The sequence below is a fragment of the Molothrus ater genome, chromosome 3, assembly GCF_012460135.2.
Source record: "Molothrus ater isolate BHLD 08-10-18 breed brown headed cowbird chromosome 3, BPBGC_Mater_1.1, whole genome shotgun sequence".
NCBI classification, from domain to species: Eukaryota; Metazoa; Chordata; class Aves; order Passeriformes; family Icteridae; genus Molothrus; species Molothrus ater.
This window is the reverse complement of record NC_050480.2, coordinates 59,580,731-59,603,103: the sequence shown is the minus strand read 5'-3', so window position 1 is coordinate 59,603,103 and position 22,373 is coordinate 59,580,731. Positions and strand designations below refer to the sequence as shown.

General features: G+C 38.2%; 1 protein-coding gene across 3 annotated transcripts in view; it reads right to left on the bottom strand.

The window, feature by feature from the left end:
- Positions 1 to 22,373, bottom strand: part of ARHGAP18 (Rho GTPase activating protein 18) — a 95,391-nt gene that overhangs the window by 17,961 nt on the left and 55,057 nt on the right. For 2 of the 3 annotated variants that reach the window (XM_036404581.1, XM_036404580.1), the window contains exons 2-8: positions 20,577 to 20,776; positions 18,131 to 18,366; positions 15,371 to 15,443; positions 9,352 to 9,521; positions 6,963 to 7,128; positions 4,184 to 4,275; positions 1,847 to 1,924 (exon numbers count right to left, since the gene is read on the bottom strand). In XM_036404581.1, the coding sequence (XP_036260474.1) occupies positions 1,847 to 1,924; positions 4,184 to 4,275; positions 6,963 to 7,128; positions 9,352 to 9,521; positions 15,371 to 15,443; positions 18,131 to 18,366; positions 20,577 to 20,776 (1,015 nt within the window). Of the gene's footprint in view, positions 1 to 1,846; positions 1,925 to 4,183; positions 4,276 to 6,962; positions 7,129 to 9,351; positions 9,522 to 15,370; positions 15,444 to 18,130; positions 18,367 to 20,172; positions 20,234 to 20,576; positions 20,777 to 22,373 lie in introns of those variants that run through there. The other variant, XM_036404582.1, reaches the window with a different exon arrangement.

Genomic DNA, 22,373 nt, shown 5'->3' with positions numbered 1-22,373 from the left:
AGGCACCTCTCACAGTTCCCTCCCTTCTTCTAGCTCAGTTATTCTGGACAGAAAAGGAGGAGAGACACTGGCTTTTTTTGTAAAATATGTGCTGTGGAAAAACATGGGCATAATTATTTATCTGGACAAGAAGGGTACGTTGAACAGAGGATATTACATACATTTTAAAGATACCCTTCTCAATAAATTTAACTTTGTCCAAATGGAAAATGGATCTTTTTACAAAGAAAATGTGGACACTTAGTTTTTGTATAAAAGTTGGATATTCTCAACTGTCCTCCAGAGAGATCTTCTGTCTCCACTGAGTGTAGTGGAGGTTCAAATGTGCAACAGTCATAATTCAGATGTCTAAAGTCAAGTGGGTATGATTTCCTGATCATCAAAAAGAGCAAGCTTTAGAAAGAGAGATGAAAATTCTCCCTCGGAGACTCATCACCTTCTCCATCCACATTCAGACCAAATCACTGCAGTAAATGCAGTATTAAATGTATAGATACAATTATTTTTTGAGAGGTAAAGGCAGAAATTTCAACTATGTGTCCTAGTGCTCCAATGCCTACATTTTAAAGTAAATGTATTTAACTATGGGGTATATCCAATGCACTTTAATAATAACCCTAAAATCTACAGAATATGATAGCAAAGTTTTTTTCTGCATCTTTCTATAAAACTATATAATGAGGAAAAGACTTTTTTTTTCTGTTTAAGAAAATTAAGGGAAAACTTCAGTCCTTTAGTATGATAAATTCTTTGCTTTTTAAAAAGTTTTCTATTAGAATAAGTAAAAGAACTTAAAATATTAGCTAGCAAAACTATTGCTTAATTTAAAGAAGTAGTTCATGCAAATAGAGAGGTTAAAAATAGATCAAAGCTGAATAGTGAATGATCCACTGTCTGAGAAATTGTATTAAGCTTATAAAATCAAAGAACAAACAAATAAATAAAATCACTAAGAAATCACTCCAGTTTGCAGAACCAACGTCAAGTGGAAAACAAAGAATGGAGAAAAATTGAAAAAAAAATTAGTATCTTAGTTACCGGTAAATAAACAAACCCAACTTCCACAATATTCCCTTCTTTTAGTTGTTTCTAATGAACCAGCAGCTGGACCAAGTCCTACACAACAGAGGCTGGCAGACGTCTTTGGACAGCTGAATCCACTTAAATGATCCTTTCTGTTTAGAACTTAAGGCCAGTTGAGACCGTCTTTTTAACACATTGAGCCTTGGCATGAATCACAGTGTGTATTTAGCTCCCTGCATCAAGGCAAATACTGGGAAGAGCCTGCTGGATGTAACTGGCACTCACCCTGGGAAGTGTCACTGTGCACAGACGTGCCCAACAAGATTGCACTCGGCGAGCCGAGCACTTATATTGCTGTTCATAAAAATAAATGTGAGAGGTTCTTCAGTGCACACTGCCTGCCTTGCCATGTAACACAGGTTAAGTCTAGCTATTAAGAAAGGCTCACAATGCCAGGGAAAAGCTTCCTCCTGGGGTAGAAAGACCGTGTGTGAACTGTTCAGATGATTAAACTAGTTCAAAGAAAAAGCAAAAGGCTGGAAAACTCATGCCAAGAATTAATGAGATTTTGGCACAACTGAATTTGAAAAGTAGCTTTGACTCTCCTGCAAACTTAAACTCCAGTCTTTCCCCAAAACTACAGTGAGTGAAAGCATCATTTCTCTGGCTAATATAATTCAGCTTTCTTTGTAAAGAGATTTTGCTTTCTGTTTTTGAAGATTTTGATAACAATGGGATGCTAAAATACAATTTGTATGACAAAATAAATTCAGCAACCACACATGCATTTTGGGGGATATTAATAACCTGTGCAATGTTTTACCTTTACTCTTGTCGCAACTCCGGGTATTCTAAGAAGTCCCTCTGTTTCCAGAGTTGTCTCTTCTATCTGGGCAATCAGCTGTCAAACACAAACCAAACTGGCATGAGCAAAGATGTCAATTAAAAATTATTCGCAGACAGTTCTGATATACTGAAGCCTTTATGCTTCTGTTTCTCTCTCTGTGCATATGCATTTGTGCACACAGACTTGTAACAAGCAGAGGTTCAAACACAGTTTGCAAATGGATTACAGCTCTTGTAGAAGAAAACTTCAGTGTGGTTCTTATCCTTTTTTATGAGTCCTGTTAAAGAGGAGTTTCTTTATTTTATTAAAAAAGAAACCTGTATGGTTTTTACCTCCTTCAAGCCTCCTCTGAAGACTGAAGAATTATTTTCAAAAATTACTGTGGCTTCAAAATTATATCCCAATAACTATCCGGGTTAAAATGTCTCCAAATCAAAAAAAAATCAAAATAATTAAGGTAACATTCTCATGAATAATCTAGGACTCTATAAGAGGAGAACTAAAAACTTTTAGGCTTTAAAGAAGTCTCTGATTTGCAAATTCTGACATTCTCCTAACAGACTCAAAAGTCTGCAATCCTTCACATGGATAAATTTGCAGAAATTCCATAAAAGTACCTAAAACCCATATAATACTTTTTTTCTCTAAATAATATGCCTAGAAATATTCACCGAAGGATGGAATTAAGAGTATTTAAAACAAATCTGTAAACGTCAAAAGCTGATGACATAATTTTAGCACAAATAGTTCCCACCATGTTTAACTAGGGCAGTGCCTTTTTTACATGCCTTCCTGCATCAGTGCTTGAGTAAGAAAAATTATGCAACAGAGTTTTTTCCAATTACAGAAATTAAAGGGAGTTTACTTACCACTGCATTTATGTAACAGATAAATGCCATAAAAAAGATTGGACAGAAAACCCCACAAATTTAGAGAACAGCACTAGATGTGTCACTCTAGTGCATTTTCCACAGTTTAAAAAAAAAAAAAAGTGCTAACTGGCCCCATCCAGCTCACCCTGTACCCAGCTTACACCAGATCAGTGCCTGCCACTCACATCCGCTGGGCACAAAGATGCTGTGGGCAGTGTGTGACCTGCCATCAGCACCACTTCTGGGGAAGGCAAGGTCTGGTGGCACAACTGGTGGCCACAACTCCTTCACAAACACTCACTCCCCTTGGCCACCACCAACCTCCTGCCTCTTCATCTCTATCACGGCTGCCTTGAATGGCTTTATTAGCAGGCCAGAGACTGGACTTACTGTCAGCAGAAACTTCTGATGACAACACATGAATCACTATTACAGTCAGATTTTCCAGCTGCAAAACCCTGACAAAATTATGTCTTTATTTTTAATTTAAATTCCTCAGTGAAATAAAAACTTGGTGTATTTTTATTTTTAATTAAGCAGTCTTCCTGTTAGCTTGCTTTGTTTCATTTCAGTTATAAACAAGATACATTTAAAAGAATGAACAAAATTGTTCTCTTATACTTTATATAAATGCCCAGTTCTTGGAAAGTACATGCTGCTGAGAACAAGCAGAAGAAATGGGAAGCTGTTTATTTTCATATTCTCATTTAGAGTAAAACTGTATTCCAAATGATGTCTGCACCTTACAAAACAAATCACATCTATAAGATATTAATGTTTATATAGAATTTTCGATGTTGCTTGATAGCAGAGTGATCAATTACTGTTTGCAATTTGATTTCCCAGTTTATAGATAGCATCTTTTCCAGAAAAGTGTTTTCATGATCCTGAGAAAGCAATTTTTGGCATGAATGACACAGTAGTAGTTTTCAGATGGTGATGCAAAACCACTTTGAGATTTCTGTTTCTCAAAAAGTAACAAGTATGTCTACAAACAGACTGAAATGGTGATGATAGAGCACTGAGTTTCCGTCAGTGTTAGGACAAGTCCACACACAGTGGTTTACTTTCTTCTCATGAAATGAGATGTGCTATGCATAGGCAACAAATCAAGGTTCTCCATCTTCTTTCCAATTATCTCCCCCATTACCATGACACGATATGGGCAAAGGAATATCCTTTTGAACTAAAGTAACAAGTCTTCTGGAAAAGCACCTGCCTTGTGAGTTTATTTCTTGAATTCAAAATAGGTCTGATACAATGCAAAATATCACATTTACTGAATTAGTAAGTAAAGTCGCAATTAAAAGTTACAATAACTTGGATGGATTAGAGTATTATACTGACAACTGCTACAGGAAGCAAATAAATCCAGGACAAAATGTTATGTTTTTGTCATTTGGCATGTATGTAAACAGTTAACTTCTTCATGTCTATTTACCTTCTGAAAAATTAGTGGGATCTTGGTTCCTGGGACCTTCTTCTGATCCTGTTCCAGTAAAAGTGACAGTGGGACACCAAACAAGCCGGAGTCTGAAGCATAAAGCAAAAAAACCTGAGATATTATCCACATATTTTTCCAGTACATGTGACACTGGCATAAACCCACATTTCTGAAGCAGTAAGTCTATTCAATGCGTTCAGAGCTATTGACCTTTTGTTTAAAGTGTTTCAATGTCTTTGCCAATCAAGTTATTACACAAAACATTCTCACTAAAAGGATTCATCATCTCTTCCTCAGGGGTCTTCTGTTTTGACTCAAATTGCCATCCACATATTCTGGAGCACAGTAAAGCAAACTGCATAAATGAACCATCTGCGTAGTTCTGGTTTGCAGAATGGATGTGATAATGACCCTGCAATGCAGATCTTCACCACTCAATGCAAGTTATTATAGCTGAGATGGAAATGGCATGAGTAAAATATCCAGAACTTGGTCACTAAAATGAGACAAATACAATTATCACCCAGAGTTGCTCTGAACACTCCTCTCTACGAGGGTTTGGAAATAACAGCTTTTCAACTCCTGTGCTTTTGAATTATACAGCACCAGCAGAACAGCAAGACAACCAACTCACAAAAGGTTCATTTTTAAAAACAGCAAAAGTACAGTTAATTCTTGGTTAAAAAATAACTTTTACAATAGGGCCAAAGCAATTCATATTTTTTTGAAAAGGAATTCAGTTGCTGTTAATTTAGCCCTGATGACAAACTAACCTTAGTCTTTATGTAAATGGGACTTACATGTGTTACGGCCCAGTTGAATAGAGTGAATAACCATTTAAAGAGAGCTATGGTAATAATGACTAACCCAAAGTTGCTGAGACAGAACTTCTCTGTGAGAAGTACTGATAATTGCTGTATGTGCAAGTTTTCTGGAGCAGCATATAACAATACAAGTAGTCAAAATCTGCTGCTTGGTATGATGCCATGCCAATATTGAACACAGAACAGATGTGATTACTAAAAAAACTGTCAGCCCTTGAGAAAACATGATATATATCAAAGAAAGATCAATTTCAGTGCCAAACCAGAAGTTCTTGTATCTCTGTCAGCATAAAAACTCTACCTATAAAATACAAGGGACTCATCCATACAGGCAATATCCATACCCCATAGCTTTATTATCTTGAAGTTCTTGTCAATAATAAAAGTTTCCATTGAAATGTAATTGAAAAAACAAACTCCAGGAGGTCAATAAAAAAGCAGTGCTGGGCTAGTACAGCATTCCCCACAAGAATGATGTTTTCATCATCTTTACATACTCAAGCACAAAGGAGAAAATTAATAGACCCACCGCTGTATGAATCAATTGGCCAAACACTTAAGGGGTGAAGAGGTAAGGGTCAGACAGACCAAAAGGGCACCGAAGGCAGCACATTGCAAAAGCACATTAGCTTGGCAGAAAAGCTGATGTCATTGTCCATTTCCTACACATTGCCATGAGTCTTAGCCTTTTTTACCTTTTAGAGAAGTTTTTAATCAATTCAACATTTTATGAATGCCTGCCATTCAGATAATAATGTTGAGAGTGAAATTCAATTAACAATTAATTTTGTAAGAAGAAATAGTTATAAGTAAGACCCAAAATACATGATAAGAAAGTGCTTTGTCTCTGTTTATTAGTGACAGCACAAGTACTTCTGCAAGAAGAAAATGCATTCAAGCGATCAAGGTCTTGTTCATGTTTCTGTGTATGCCTTTTGCATTAAAAAAGCTGTTTACTACTACTGTAAAGTGAAGAACATATTCTGAAGAATCTATTGTACCTTGCTGTGTATCTCTCTATGCTCTTTGTTGCTTTCAATTATTTAAAGTGAGCTATTGCACTGTCACATTCACTGAACCTTGACAACAGAGTTTTGGCCAAAGCAGGCTTGTGATTAACCGGTAATACATCTCAAGCTCTTGTAAAGCATTTAGCAGAAGCCAAAAATACAAAAACCAAACAAAGCACTGTAAATCTCTAGCATCAAGAAATTGGTTTCCATGCTTTCTATGCTCCCAAGGAAAGCACTGTGATTAGACATATGCTAATGGCTTGCAGAGGAAAGTGACATGGGGCAGCTGTCTCTGCCTCCTCTGCAACAGTTTAAATCTTCCACTATATATGGTGCCATTCATCATAACAATTGCATTAGAGCCTAAGTAAACACTGGATGGGCAAGGCCTAGATGACACAGGAACATTTGTGCCAGACAGAATAGGAAACAGGTGACAAAGGCTCCCAGCACCTCCCACCTACAGCAACAAAAGCACAAGTCAGGTAGACTCACCTGAATTACAGAATTTTAAAGGCTGAAAAAGACCATTGAGTCCAATTTTGAAAGTAGGCCAGTACCTACCTTCAGGAAATCAGGAAAAGAATACCCAATGCTTATGCTCTTTGGGAATAAATCAGCACATACGAACTTCTATGAAGCAATTCTTGCTGCATGGCATACTACTAAGATAGTTACCCTTCACTCCTTAGATTATCTGCTCCGTGATTGTTTTGAATTTTAATTTTAGACAAAGAGCTGGAATTTTTCACTTATGTCAGTGAACTTGTTTAAAGCTTGCCTTGAGTTAAGGTGAAAAACTAAATATTGCTCAGGGCCTATGTTACTGCTTATATATTATATACAAATTTTCTGCTGGAAGATCATAAAGAAACTGGTGCGTTTGTTTCATTGCATTAAACAGATGCAATTGGTTCAGAATACAAAACTCCAACTTACCTTTGGTTTTGATTTTTACAGCTTTTTGCTGTTTGAATTCTGTCCCAAGTATGTCATAGAGAGCAGTTAATTCAATCAGTGCTAAAGAATAGACTTTCTTCATGTCCTGAGGGGCTAGGTCACCAATCTTTGTGGTACCTGTTTTGTCCTTTGGCAGTCTGAAATTCTAAAAGCAGAGAATTGCAGCACGGTAAATAATCCAAGTCATGACAAATAACTTAGCTCAAAGGCTGTACTTCCTTCAGGGTACAACCTTTCATCATGAAGCCTGCTGCTACTGACTAAATCAAAGGAGAATCCCAAAAATAGGTTAAAAAGCAGATGATCTTAAAATGATAGGAAGATTTAGGTTCCCAGTGACTTCTGGAGGTCATCTAATTCAATTGCTGCTCAAAGCAAGGCTAAATTCAAAGTCTGATTGGATTGCTTCTTATTGTTGTTCAAATGAATTTTGAAAATTTCCAATAACCACCCCTGTAGGAACCTGTTTCAGTGTGGAATGCTCTCATGGGGACTTTACTATGCAAAAAAAAAAATTTCACCATTAGTCACTTGTGTCCATTAACTGTTATTCTTTTACTTGGCACCTCCAAGAAGTCTGGATTTGTCATTTTTCCTGCTTGCAAACACACACTCCCTCTCCACCTTCTGCATCTTTTTCCAGTTTATAGTGGTGGAAATGGCTGTCCATGAACAATCAATCCTATGCACACACAATGGCATAGAAATCCTATGCAATAGGATAGAAATCCTTCTGCATTTGTGCACACAAAATAAAACACTGGCTGCCATATAAATAATAATAAAGGAGTTATCTTCTTAGAGAAAGGGAATACTTAATCATGTCTCCTTTCTACTGCACTAGATACTCAGAGATACTAGATACTGCAGTCAGAGAGCAATATAAGGAATTGAGTTGAAAGGGTGAGGGACTTCCCAACTCACTGAACTTTCTAACTCCATCTCTCACCAGCAGGCTTCTAAGTATGCATGACTCAGAGCAGGAAGCTTGACAAGACCTTCTTCCACTTGGAAAGACATATTATACTCATGAATTATTTTCTTACCCTGTGCAAACCCAGCAACAGCAGAGCTGAATTGCTAGTTATGGTACATGACTACAAGGGCACATACCAAAACATAAACATAATTTACAAAAGGTAGATGAGTAGCCAGTTCCCCACCTTGAGCTTTCATTGACTTGCATAAACATGTCTGCTTAAAAATAGCTGCCAATGATGGAGGTGCAACCAATATATTGTAGATTTAAATAGGTAACTCCCTTCCTTTTCCTATCATTTTACACCTCCTTTTGTAACGGAAGAAGAAATCCCTTAGCCATGTCTTTAAGCAATCCTTCACAAGCCTGGCCAGAAGCAGAGCTAATGTATGTATTATGCATATATACAGAAGTTAGAACATAGCTTTTATCTCCTTGTTATAGGCTGCATTAGAGAAACATGACTCAAACACTTTAGAACCCATCTCTAAGTATCCATTAGTGTCTGGTTTATAATGTTTAAATTAGGATACATGGGGTAATTACTACTTGAAGAACTGCACAAGTCCTTATCTAAATTAAGTGTTTGAAGAACTGGGAAACATTATTTCAGAAATTGTGTTTACTCAGACATGTTTGCATACAGTGTTAGGGAAAAAAAGAAAAAACCACCAAGACAGTTTTCACACCAGTCATTAGTTTACAGGTTATATGTACATGTTACATGTTCATGAACTAGTAGGTAGAGAGAGATCCTAAAAGAGATTTCTGAGAATCGACAACAAAATCCCTTGGAGGATTTTCTTTTGATTTTATATGGATTCATTCTGAAAGAGCCTTTTTTTTATTAAGAGTTGGAAAGAAAAACTGAGTTCAAATTAATCTTTAATTTCCTGCCATTTGACTTCAGACCTCTAACTTCTACAGACAATTCTGTTCTTCATTCTCATCCCTCACCTACCCTCATCAGACAACTGCATAAGGTTTCTACAGGCATCCAGCAACCCTTTTCATATTACAGCAGAGCTTTTTATTAGAAGTAAAGCATCTCACCTCAGGTAACAGAAAAAGGGGATGTAAACAAATGAAGCAAGGATAGAGTGGTACAACCACCACTAAGCCCTATTCCAGCTTAATATTAGAAGTTCATTTTTGCTTACATATAGAGTGCATTTTTCCAGACACACAAGTACATAAACAGGCATAAATGTAGCTATTTTCATGTTATTAAGCATACTATTCCCAAAAATTAGCTACCTTAAGATCCTCTATTTCTACAAAGCTAAATCTGACAACATTAATCTAAATCTAATTCACTCAGTCTCAGATAAGTATCACCTATACAGTACCTCTAGCTAAAAATAAAGAGGAATAAATAAGAAAACCTACCGGGAGAAGAGTGTCATCCCCTCCACCTTTGTACATTTTGCCTACTGAGCTGTCCTTGAGATTAGCTGCCTGTTCTGCAAATGATATCTCCAAATTGATGTCAGTGTCTGAAGATGGCACGTCTTCAAGCAGGCTCTTCGGCTCATCTGTTCCAAGACTGAAATTTGGACCTGAAAACACCATGAAAAAGAAAAAAAAAGCTAAAAATCAACAGCAGCACAATTGAGCACCACTCAGTGCATGAGAGTAAGTTTTAAACCAAGTAGAAATTAATGCTGTGCGAGCAATGGACATTCTGATTGCAAAGTCAGTGTTCCTGTATTTTTTATGCCAGTAGAAAATTTAGCTATTGACAAGGGTACAACTTTTGTAGGTTTTCTTCAATAATTTTGCCAAGGCATGGGGTTTTCTCTCCTATTTATCTGCTATGAAAAAATAGAGCAATCCACCTCAAACAAACAGCAGACTCCCACAATCTTGCAAAGCCAAAGAGCTTTGGCGTCAGAAGTTTCTTGCCATGAAACACTTTCTAGCCTCAAAGACTGCAACATCCTGCAAACAAATCAGCAAATATTTCTGCTGTTAAAATTTCAAAAGCAATAGAGAATTTGTCATCCATGACCCAAAGCATTAACATCTGAGAATAACAGAGAGTACACAGACCATCTTTGTTCCATTATTCCTGTTCTCACCTCAGTCTTAAGAGTCTAGATTCCTTAAAACAGTTTGGACATGTTTCCATGATACAGGGAAGGACTAAGTACACAACAATAGCCTTACTTCTCTTTGTTCCTTAAAGGAATCAAATACTAGACAAATTTAAAACATTTTTTGTTAAAGGAATAAAGAATCAAAAAAGGGAGAGGTTGTTCTGCTTTTAGAAAAAGAAGCTTCCCAATTTCACAGTAAATCAACCACTGCTTTTGGTCTGAAGTTAAAATATATTGTGAAAGAAGCAAGAAGAAAATTATACACTAAAAAATAGTATTTAATAAAAAGCATAGAAGTCTAAGAAAGCTTTCAGTCTCTCCACCATCCTTCTCTGAGTCAAGTCACAGAATAAATAAGGTTTAAAAAGACCTTTGAGATCATGGAGTCCAACCTATGACCAAACATCCCCATGTCAACTGTATCATGGCACTAAGCGGCGTGTCCAGTCCTTCCTTAAACACCTCCAGGGACTCCATACCACAACCTCCCTGGGCAGTCCACTCCAATATCTAATCAGCCTTTTGTAAAGAACTTCTCCCTAATGTCCAACCTAAATTTCTCCTAGCACAGCTTGAGGCTATGTCCTCTTATCCTGTTGCTGCCTGGGAGAAAAGACCAACCCCCACCAGGCTACAGCTCTCTGTCAGGCAGTTGTAAAGAGGTAAGATTCCCTTGAGCCTTGTTTTCTCCATGATAAACACCCCCATCTCCCTCAGCCTCTCCTCATAGGACTTGTGCTCCAGACCCTTCACCAGCTCTGTTACCCTCCTCTGGCCATGCTCCAGCCCCTCAGTGTTCTCCTGAATCAAGGGGTTCAGAACTGGACACAGAAATTGATGTGTAGCCTCTCCAGTGCTGAGTACAGAGGAAGAATCACTTCCCTAGACCTGGGACCATGATTCAGCCACTGGCTCCTACTCACACGAGACTGCAGCCTGTTCAAAGCTAATACACCACAAGCCTAGGAAAAGTGGACGGAAATGGGCATGAGCTGTAAAGGAGAACCACGAGCAATGCATATGTTTTGGTGTAAGAATGTTGTGCAAAATCATAAACTAATTTTTTTACACTGCTGTGGGAAATTTTAGTATGGCCTAGAGTAACTACCCTAAGCCAAGAAAGAAAAAGGTTCCCAGAAAACAGTTAGAGGTACAGCAAAAGCTGATTCTGAAGAAGGGGAAAACCTGCAGAGAGGCTGATTAAGAGGAGTCAGGGAAGTGCTGATCTACACTGATGGTATCAGTGGTCTGTAAAAGAACTGAGCTGCAAGCACACAATCCAAACAACATATGAAGCAGGACGTTAAAAAAATTACAGCAACTCACTAATTTTTCTAAATTATATTTGCATCTTATTTAAAAACACCAAACTATTGTCTGACATTATTTAGATCAAGTCCTGAAAATAACCTCAGTCAGCCAGGGCCAGACTCAGGGGACCTGACAGGCAAATGGCTGAAGCCACCACAGACACTTTCTGGTAAGGCACAGTGCTTTACACAACCACTCCCACGTCAAAGTACTTACCTAAGCTGAGACTTTCAGGGACAGAAGGTAGATTTGAGTTAATACTTTGACTCTACTTACAACCAAGCAATGTTGTGAGAAGTAGACAGAACATTTTCATATTCTGCCAGTTGTGTGTGTTACTCATCACTTGTTTTTTCCAGAGTGGCTTCTGCTCACTTTCCACAGACCCCAAAATGCCTAGGGACATACGCTAAAGATTAAGCTGATCTTGAAACTAGAGCTGCTCCTTTTGGTAAAGAGATATCTGAGTCCTCAGTAAGCAAACATACCCAAGGTCAAATTCATCCCTGACTTTGCTCCTTGGCATCCCTGCGTGTATATCCCTATATATCATGTAAACTGTTCACTGCATCCATACTGAATGAAAAGAGTTTCCTGTCCCCCCAAAACTTTTGTCATGCTAATGTGGCCTATACCTGACCTACATACTTCCCACCAGCATAGGAGGGATCTGATGTTAACAAACAAAAAGCAGTAGCTCCTGTTTCAGTCCTCTAGTCATACCAAGGTGTCATGTAAAGCAGATATCTCAGTAGTGCTCTGCACATTTTAAAGATCTGGAAGTGCTGCTGTTGTGGGGAGTCTTTTCTTGGTTGTATAGCCTTGCTCCCATTGTTGTACATCCCTGAACTAGGCAGCAGCTGTAAGAGGAAGCAGCCTTGGTGTTCTGCCAACCTGCCAACCACATGCTATATTTAATGAGAGAAATGCAAGTGTGATGCAGAAAAATGCAAATATTGTCTATGAGGATGTGGAAACCATATTTTACATGAGTTCTGTACTCCTTCCTTAGTTCACAGAGCTTTTTAAAGATTACATAAAATGATGGGAATTCTTCAAGATTAAAACAAGGAAACATTGCAAGTATCAACTGTGCTATATCCCAGTTTTGCAAGGGAATCTTGAGTATACACTAATGGAGCTAAGCTGACAGACCTTAATTTACAACTGGAAAGGTAGAATGATTTTTTTCTTTGACTGACAAAGCATTTTCTAAAATGCTAGTTCATAGATGGTTATAAATTGAAAATAAAAAAACTTGTAATCATTTCACTGACAGCCTTACTTCGGCTATAGGATCCTCATTTATCATATAAAATGAAAAGCAAAACCAAACTCTTTAATTAAAAATCAGATTACAGATTTTTTCCTAAGCAAACATTACTGGTTTTTACCCTTGTATTACACATGGTACACACAATTTGTTCATCCATTCTCTAGATTGTTATGCTTTGAATCTGCCCTTATACAGAGGTTTTATCTATTATTCTTCCCCTGTAGCAAATCCTAAGTTCAGAAAAACAACTGCAGTCATAGTAAACTGACTTTTGCTACTCCCTTACTTCAGCTAATAAGTATTTAGCTTTTCATATGTTTTATTATTTCCTTTTTATTTCTTGAGAGGCCTCAACCAACACAGTTATTTACTCCTTTTCACAGGATTCCAAAGAAAATTACTTCTTTTCTTTTATATCTATTGAACATACTCCTAGCTTTGCAGGCCTTTAGTGAGTGTCATGGATTGTTAAAATGATAATGCCTTTTGAGAGCTTAGTACATTATTCCGAATTTTCTTTTTGTTTCCTGTAGACACACTCTATACCTACATGAAACAAAGGCACTTATTATTCTGTGAGTTTGCGTATATTATTTAGTCAAGAAATAAGGTGTGTTGGACACAGAAAGAAGAAGAAAGGAGAAGAAAGGAGAAATGAGAACAGGTTCACATAGCCCAGGCATGCTCTAAAGGCAAATCATTAACAGCTTCAGTCTGGCAGAAGCACTTGGGAATGCAGCATTCAAATATCTCATTAGGAACAAGTATCACCTTTGGAGTATGGCCAAAAAGAGTTTTTTACCAAAACAATTTTAAGATGTCTCAATTTAGGCTTTTTGTCTTTAATGTCTGAGATGATGTTCATATTTTTTCAGGTAAAACTGGGACTACTTCTGTGTCAAAGAGGGTTTCCATTTTAAAATAATGCCCTTGGATTTGGACATCATAAATATTTAGTACCTCTGAAATATCAGGCACTGTTTACTTTCTGCCTTAAATTCATTCACTGTTTGTATAACACTAACTGGCTTACTCTGGAGGACAGATCATAGCACAGCATTGAACCAGATGTATGCTTTTAACACCACCAAACTTGCATGGTTTGACTGCAGATCGAACTGAGTTTTCCTTCCTGCTCCAGTCCTGGGAGCAGAGCCCACTGTAGCACGTTGACTAGAGCAGGAGCGTATCAGGATGCAAGCAGGCTGCATTTGCCATCCACATCACCATCTGTGCTGAGGAGAGCTAGCATATGGGATTTGCCTTTCAGAACTTCCCATTTCTGAAGGGTTCATCAGGGCCACCGGGAAAGAAAGAACCAGATGTGATAAAAACTCTGTAATAATTGCTTGGTAATTTTCCAGCTCTGAATCCTACAGTGAAGTTTATTGACACAAGCACCAGGCATCTCTTCCTTCCCTTGTGCTGAACCAGCAGTCTGGCAGTCCTCCCAATTTTTTTACTGTTCTTATTAGAGTGAGGTTTGCTGAGAGGGCAGGAGGGAAATACACAGTTCTGGAAACACACAGATTCAGTGTTATTCAGGACTGGTTTATATTCATGTCTCCCAATTCAACTGCCATGCACATTTTGTATTGTCCACTGCTGTCTTCCAAGTCTAATTCTAAAGTAGCAATTTTTCCAAAATGCTACTGGTCAGTATTCTAGAACTGAAGCAGAACTTTATTTGGTGGCTTAATTACAGCTAACTAACTTGAAATAGGTAACTTGATCTGCCTGCTAGTGTGGGTATATGGTTCAGTGTAACATCTATGTGCTATCCAGTCCTCCAGAAGAAGCAAAAACCCCAACATATCAACAAAGCAGAATAACAGTGCAGCATCTTAAAACTTAAATAGATGCATCTTAAAACTTAAATAACCTGATACAAGGGTGGGTAGGGTGGTACAACAGACACAGTGCAACCCTTACTTTGAAGAAACCCAACAAGATGCAGGACAGCCATCCTTTTACTATTGGACCTGAAGAACAGCAGAAAGCTCTGTCAAAGTCTTTCATCAGAAATCATACTCTCAAAACACAAACTATGGAGTCAGCTAAGGACTTCTGTGATGTACTATCCTGTGAGAGGAAAGGATTTTCCATGGGTACTGCACCTCTCACTTGTAAGCACACACCACTGAACATAACCTAAGCACACAGAACACTATTTCATTTCCATATTACTTGAAAAGGTAAACAACCTTTTTTCTTTAATTCCTGTTTTTCCTTTAATTTGAGCTACAGGTATATAGCTAATTCTCATAGTTTTTTTAATGCTTGAGTCCAGACAGTTCTCTTTTTTTTTTTTTTTTTTTGTTGCTTCTAGTCCATTTGGTTTTATTCTTTTGTATGCACTGATGAGTTTATGCATAGACCTTCATTTCCTGTACTTTACAGCAGAGACAGACCAGAGGCGATAAATTAAGGATCAGAAACAACCTGAGCATAAGCTACAAGAGAAGACTTCTCCCAGACAGCTTGATCATGAGCTGATCCCTGATAATAAACTGGGTTTCTCAGGTGGCTCAAAGGACACAACCTACAGGCACACTTAAAATTTTACACATCAACAATTCAGTCCAGAAAAGGTTTCTCATTATAATTTCATTTTATTTTGCTGAAAATTTACATATAATATGGCCCCATTTACTATCCTGTGTAGTTGAACACCTACAAACCAAAAGAAAAACAAATAAAATAGAGAGCATTTTGACATTACCTTTTGTTGCATCACGCGTATCATTTTTGTTTTCACTTGTTCTCACAGCTGAAGGTTCACTTCCATCACAGACCTAAGAAAGGAAAAATAAATATGCATGCCTATAAAAACCTAGTGCATGGTTGTAGAAATTCCTTGGACTCTGTGCAGGATTAAAACACACACTCCTGCAATTCAGGGATGTGCAAAAGCACATCTCTGTGTTTCAAAAGAAAACCTCTTGCCAAAGTCTAAGGGGATCTGAAACCTAGGCAATTAAAAAAAGAAGTAATTAAATCAATTCCTCTTCTTCCTAGAAGGCTGCATGGGTGAATGACTTTATTTTCCAGAGTGGCAAAGAATAAGAAAATGCAGTTTGACCTGAAGCTGTAGTTCGCACTAGTAAGGATATGGAAAGGGAATCTGGAGGAGATGTTTTGACTGACTCAGACCAAATTCCTTTCTCTTGAAAAAGCTTACATGGTTGCCTCCCCTAGAGAGCAATCCCATCCCTTTTGCAGGGCAGCCTGCCGTTATCTGTGCTTAGAGCTTAGATTTCCAGCAACAAAACCAGGACACTTTGAAGAGATGAAGAACAGGAAGGGATTTGAACCATCCTCTCCTTTCTGTAATGCTGCCCTTCCCAGTCTCAAGATGTGACATTTTGTGAACTGGATGACACCATCTATAGACAAAATATTTCAGAACAAGTAGAAAATCTATGCCCATACATATGGGTGCACATAGATTCATATACATTTTTACCCAGATATCATTTTTACTTTTTGGCAACTCAATTTCAAATTGTATTTTACTCAAGTAATTTGTAACTCCATACTTACTGAGAAGACAAATGCAAGTTTTAAAGACTTATCCTACTGGCACAATCTGTATTTTCACTTCCCTCTTCTTTTTTTTTTTTTTAATCAGGTATCTTGAGAGGAGGAAGAAGTTAGCACGATTGTCCAAAAAAATATCTCTGTTTCACAAAGAAGCAGAAGCAGAATGGGAAGCTGTCAGGGTACCAAAAGCCTAGCTTCTCTTTGGGAATAGAGCAGGAAATTCAGGAGAAACATTAACACAATTGTTGTGTTGATGCAAAACATCAACACTATTGTTTTACCTTTCCTCCTGCTTTCCTCCAGATGAAGGGAGGCTACAGGATTTTCAGAGGCTATTATTAAACTGGAATGACTTCATACAGCTGCAGGTGGCTTCAGTCCTCTTTTGTTATATAAAAAGCTTTCTAATGATGGGTGAGTAACAACGCAGTGAGACAAGTTACTTAGGGACATAGTGGAAGCTACTTCCAACAGCCTTTAGGTGACAGATTTGGTGAATAACCACAAGCAATGATTTCTGAACAATTATCTTGCTTTGGAGAAAGGAATGAAGTACAAGTTTGAGGCCCTATACTTGTATTACTTCGTATCTGTCAAGGAGACAAGTTTAGAAGGATTTTTTCCCCCAATATTTCTATATTTAATAAACAACCATTTGTTTTATACATCTTAAATGCCTAAAATAATTTGGCTTCTCAGTGGTGTCTTCAATATCAAAACATGTAGTTTAAGAGAAGAAAAATCTATTGAACACTGTGACATAGGATTTTCAAACATTACAGTATGTAGCTTACATACAGGGACATGAATATTTCTTGTGCTTTACTGAAATAAAGAAAAAAAAAGAGAAATTATATTGCTTTAAGCTACATGATATTTTACCTAAATTGCTCTGCTATTAGATCTTATAATTTTTAGGTAGAGTCAATTACAAATCAGATCCCAGAGAGCTTTTATGGAGTTAATATCTCTTTTGCAACCACAGGCAAAGCAGAACAGTGAAAGGGAAGTTGTGCCTCCAGAACACACCACTTCCCCCACTACACTTCAACTGAGTTTAGAAAGAGTTGCTGAAGGAGAGGAAGCTGTTGAGGGAAGGAGGAAATTAAATGCCCTCAAAATTCACCGTGTTTTCCATCACCACAACCACTGCACTGAAAGACAATGTCAGCAGTGAGAACAAGGGACAGAGCTGAGGTCAGGTAACCCAGTCATGCTATAAAGTCTCATTCTTATGGCTGAAGATCTCAGAGTTCTGAGGGAGCAGAGAGGACACACACCCCTCGCCATGGAAAAGGAATTCTAATCATAGTCTCCATTTCCCTCCTTCCCTTTTCCTGCATATGGGAAAGGAATTCTCTTCAATATCCCATAATGGGAAACAGGGACCTTTCAGGGCCTGTCAGAGTAGCTTCCCATACACAGTTTAACACACACATAGGTCCTGGCAATTAGTATGGGGTTTACACTCCCAGCTGATAGGCATAAAGACCTAGCCAAAACCAAGAAGGTTAGGCTAATGCTCCATTTTCCCCCCTTTTTTATAAACAAACAAACAAACAAAAGCACCTGTAAGTAAGAGGTAATCACCCAAAGGTAAAAGTAGGCCTGTGGTAGCTCTTTGGGTGATTGTTGTGATGAGTTTCGTATCCGTGTGAAAAATAATTCCAATTAAAATGAGCGATTCCTTTATTCATCACCTTTAACGTGAGGCCAATTACATGCTTCTTTATAAATACTAAAATTGCTTAATGCAATGTTGAATGTGGACAAACACCATCCCTGAAAATTTAGGGAAAAATTCCCTCGGGAATCAATGAAGTTAGACACAAATCTTCTGGAAATATCCCTTTCATGTGCCACTCTGCTCTCCCCCCATCCATACAGGTCCCTCTCTTCTCTCTGCCAGAATCAAACAAAACAACCGACAGGAACTCACTTTTCCCTTTGAGTCATTCTGTAGCCTGAAGATATCTCTGACATCAGGAATCTGGTGCTGTTTGTTTCTTTTCCTCATGGTTTGTGTGACAGTCTCCACTCGCTTTTCCACCGCAGCTTTCTGGGTTCGGGTCAGTGTGGATAAAAACACCATGCTTTCCAGGGAGTCGCCAGAGCTCTCTCCAAACAGATTCGACAAACCTGCCTCCTTCAGCCATTCTTCTTCCAGTTCTCCCTCTGAGCAATTTGAAGAGAAGAAGGCATAAACATTGGCTTTCTAGTACTGCCAAGCACATTGGATTTTAACGACACGAGACGGTTAATATAATTCACAGAAAAGTATCAAGGGGATACACAATTAAGAATTACCTACACTGTCATGACTCAGAAAAAAGCTATTGTTTCTAAAGAGCCTCAAAAGGCTTAATATATGATATCAAAGCTTTTAAAGTAGTTAATCCAATACAGATTGCTATGTGGCAATCTTTATAATAATCTACAGCACTTCCATTAAAATCATATACCATTTTATAAATGTACCTATACAAAAATGTGTATGGGGAAGCCTGAAAGCCAGATCATTGCTGCTCCACTGATTTTTAGTTCGATACTCAATCTTTTTAGCTCTCTTACTGACATGGTTCTGCCCACTTTTCTTGATACATTAATCCTACAGCCTTCCACTAGCTCAATTTAATGAAGGACAAACCAGCCTACACAAGTCACCTTAATGCTACATTATGACATGGTCTCCAGCCTGCTGACAGCCCACAGAACAATTTTTGCTTTAGTCTTAGAGCTGATAAGGTACCCTTTATTGACAGATCACTGCACATGAAAGAAGAGAAAGCTATTAAATATTGTCACCAATGGCAAAACTTCTGCTTCTGAAATCTGTATCACGCTAATGATATTTTCTATAAAACACTAAGTTCTGTCTGTAGCAGTTGAGGTTGTGCTGAATGCCAACAATTCTCTCAAATGTTCAAGCAATATTTCTCCATTTATCAGATATCTAAAAATACTCCAAAGTTGGCATGTCAGCTTCACTATTGATTCACTGTGCCCAGAGCACATTCAAGCGGGCACCTTAATATTAACAGCAGAAAACAGACACCAAAATTTAAGTATGAATTTTGCTAGGGCTGTGCAGCCACATCCTGAGCCTCTGACGAAATTCTCAGGTTTTGTTATCAGGGCTGGAAAGAAGGGCTACACCCATGCTCCAGAGCAGCTGTGAGCAACCTCTCTCCCCTTCCTTGCCTTCGCCTGGCCAGTTTGAGGTCAGCTGCAGCATCCCATGTGCTCAGGAGTACTTGTGCCAAAGAGAGGGGCTGCACATTAGGCAAGGTGTGGGGCACAGCAACACATGCTTGAGCTGGTAACTCAGCTGGGCTGACTCACTCGGGCTTCACGCCAGAGTCACCCTGCAGTAACCAGGGGGAAGAAGGCTCCATGTAAACCCAGTGGAAGTGGTGGGGCTGGGGGTGCAGAGCCTAAAGGCACAGCCACACCAGTGAGCTGCAGCAAGAGAAGAGGTTTGCGTACTGCAGAACAATGGGTTCTGCTGCTCTGGACAAGCCCCACGGCTCTGTAAGAAAATCCCACAGCTCCCCAGTCACAAGGGTTGGGAGCCTTGCTGCTTTCCCCAGGGGCCATGTTGTTATGCTCTTCAGAGCAGTGACTTTTCAAAGTGCTTATGGAGGCAGAAGAGCAAATCCCTTTGGAAGTTCATTCTTCTCACTCATGTGGAGGCCGTACCAAAATGCAAAATTTACCATTTTAATTTACTGAGACTATGGGTCTTGTAAGAATGGGAGAGAGGCAGCTACTGCATTGTTAAAAAATAATTTTTGAGAGAAAACTTCAATTAAGGACATTACTCCTCTTTTATCTGAGAGGACACAAAAACAAAATAAGAAAAAAAAATTGCCCAGCCTCTAAGACCATGCCCCAAGGAGTGGCCCATAATTCATGCTTCTGAGAAACACAAATAGTACAACTGAACAATCACAATAGTTACAAGCATAGAAAGTTACTCACTAAACTTAAATCAGTTAATCATTGGCTTGTCTTCTAAAGCATGAGGTTTCTATCCCAATAGCTACAATAACGAACAACATACACAAAGAGTGAAAGGGTAAGTTAGTTCAACAGTCAACTGCAAATAGTTCAGCTGCTGATTCACAGGCACCTTGCTAATATTCTGCAAGTACCATTCAAAGAAAAATCAGCCTTTTACTTGTCTCTAATAAAACTGTCTTTCAGGGCACTGCCTGTTTCTGGTGACATGCATCAGCAGCAACAGAATTTTCAAAGCAGATGTTTCAGGAAAGTGACCTCCTTTTTTGATCTGCATTAGGTAGGTGCCATGTCTTAAAATAAGATTTGAAGAAAAACTCCTAAATCAGCAAACTGATGAACATTGACAGAACAGATTTCATTACCATCTGGCTCTTTCACTACAAGTGCTACTCGTCCCTCGTGATTATTTCCTCTGGTTTCATGGATGTTTTCAAGTTCTTTCCAGTAGTCGTCCATAGACAGTTCATCCAAGGAGTCCTGGGATCCTGAGCGGTCAAACGATGCTCCATCGGGGATCTTCTTGGAATGGTCATGGTTCATTGTATACTGTCCAGACCGACGGCTATAAATGTAAAGCAAAAATAAATTTTTGGTTAACATCTTAAGATACAGGATGTATTAATATATGTGAAGGCACCATGAATTGTGTCAAAGTATCAAAACAAACCACTGTCAACAAGCAAACCAAGACATTAAAAATTACTTTTAGTATCTGAATATATTTTCAATTTAATATTTCTGCTCTATCTCTCTATCTGGAACAGTATGGGAGTCAGTCTTAAAAAGGAAAAAATGAATCCAAGTTCTAGTAATCCTCATTATATATACCTTCAACTCTTCAACTGTCAAGTCCACAAAATTCAGGGCACATGTCTTCCCAGAATCACCACTTAAAGAATTTTTCAAAAATGCCTTTCTGCCTGAGTAAATTCTTACACCTTAACACCTTTCAGTAAATTCTTACACCTTGTCTCCCTTTGCTATTCTGCTTTTATTTTTTATTAATATTTACTCTTGTATCTATGACCTTAATTACAGCTGGGAAAGGACAATCTAGAATTACTGCAGTTACAGTTTGTGAAGTAAACTGGCGAGCCTAAATGGTTAATAAAGACCATAGAAACTATTTGTTTCTATCTTGCTACCTCTTTGACTGAAAGCTTCCAATTTTTACAGTTTGAAGTTAGTGGTTTTTGGTTCACCCTGCCAAACGTACAATGCAAAGGCTTCCAAAAGGATCTTTCACCTTAAGTATAGCTGCAGCTACAAAAAAGAAACCAACAAGCTGAAACTTCTAGGTGTCATTTTGACCTCATTAAGTCACTGGCAAAAATGACCACTGACCTAGTAAAGTATTCAGCTAAAAAAAGGACACAGGTTGCAATGAAGTTACAGGTAACAGTTAAATATACCAAATCAAAAGCCACAAACTGATTAACAGTTGATTACATGAGTAGTATCTGATTTTACTTCAGAGTTATCCCTACTTTTTGTAGAGGTAAGTCTGGACATGGATTTTCAGTAATCTTTTTCTAAACTACTGCAGTAACAGTGTATAAAAATTCTTCCTTTTATTAAAAAATAATTTCTTTGTATTTCAGGAAGAGCTTCAGAGTCTTATATGTCTGAATTTGTCTCCACATTCTAAAAAAGAAGACACGGTTTGGGGTTAAGCAATAAATACCACTCATTCTTAGAGAAAAAATATATCAAAGACCAAGCATTGTGGATTTATCACAATGTAAACACAGTAAATTAAATCCTACCTTCCTATCTAGCTGACTTGGCAAGTTTATGTAGTATTAAAATGAAAGCCTCTTGTCCTTACATTTTATCTCAGGACAACTGAGGCTTGTCAGCTGCCCCTAGGTAAAACAGCCATGCCTTTCCCGCTGAAGATAAGCTCCTTGTGTGTCCAAGCCACAAATCCTTTCACACCAGACGTGCTTGATTCTCTGATAAGAAATACTAACCATATGGACTTTGCCTTTAAAAGTAAAGAGCCTTATGGAAGGACTCTGAGTTTCTACACACCCTGTCTCTCTGATCCAAGTGCAAGTTAATAAATGACAATTAATCACAAAGCTAATGTGCACCTCAACACCACTGCTTAACCTGCCCATACTTGAATGCTCAGGGGAAAACAAACAAAAACATTA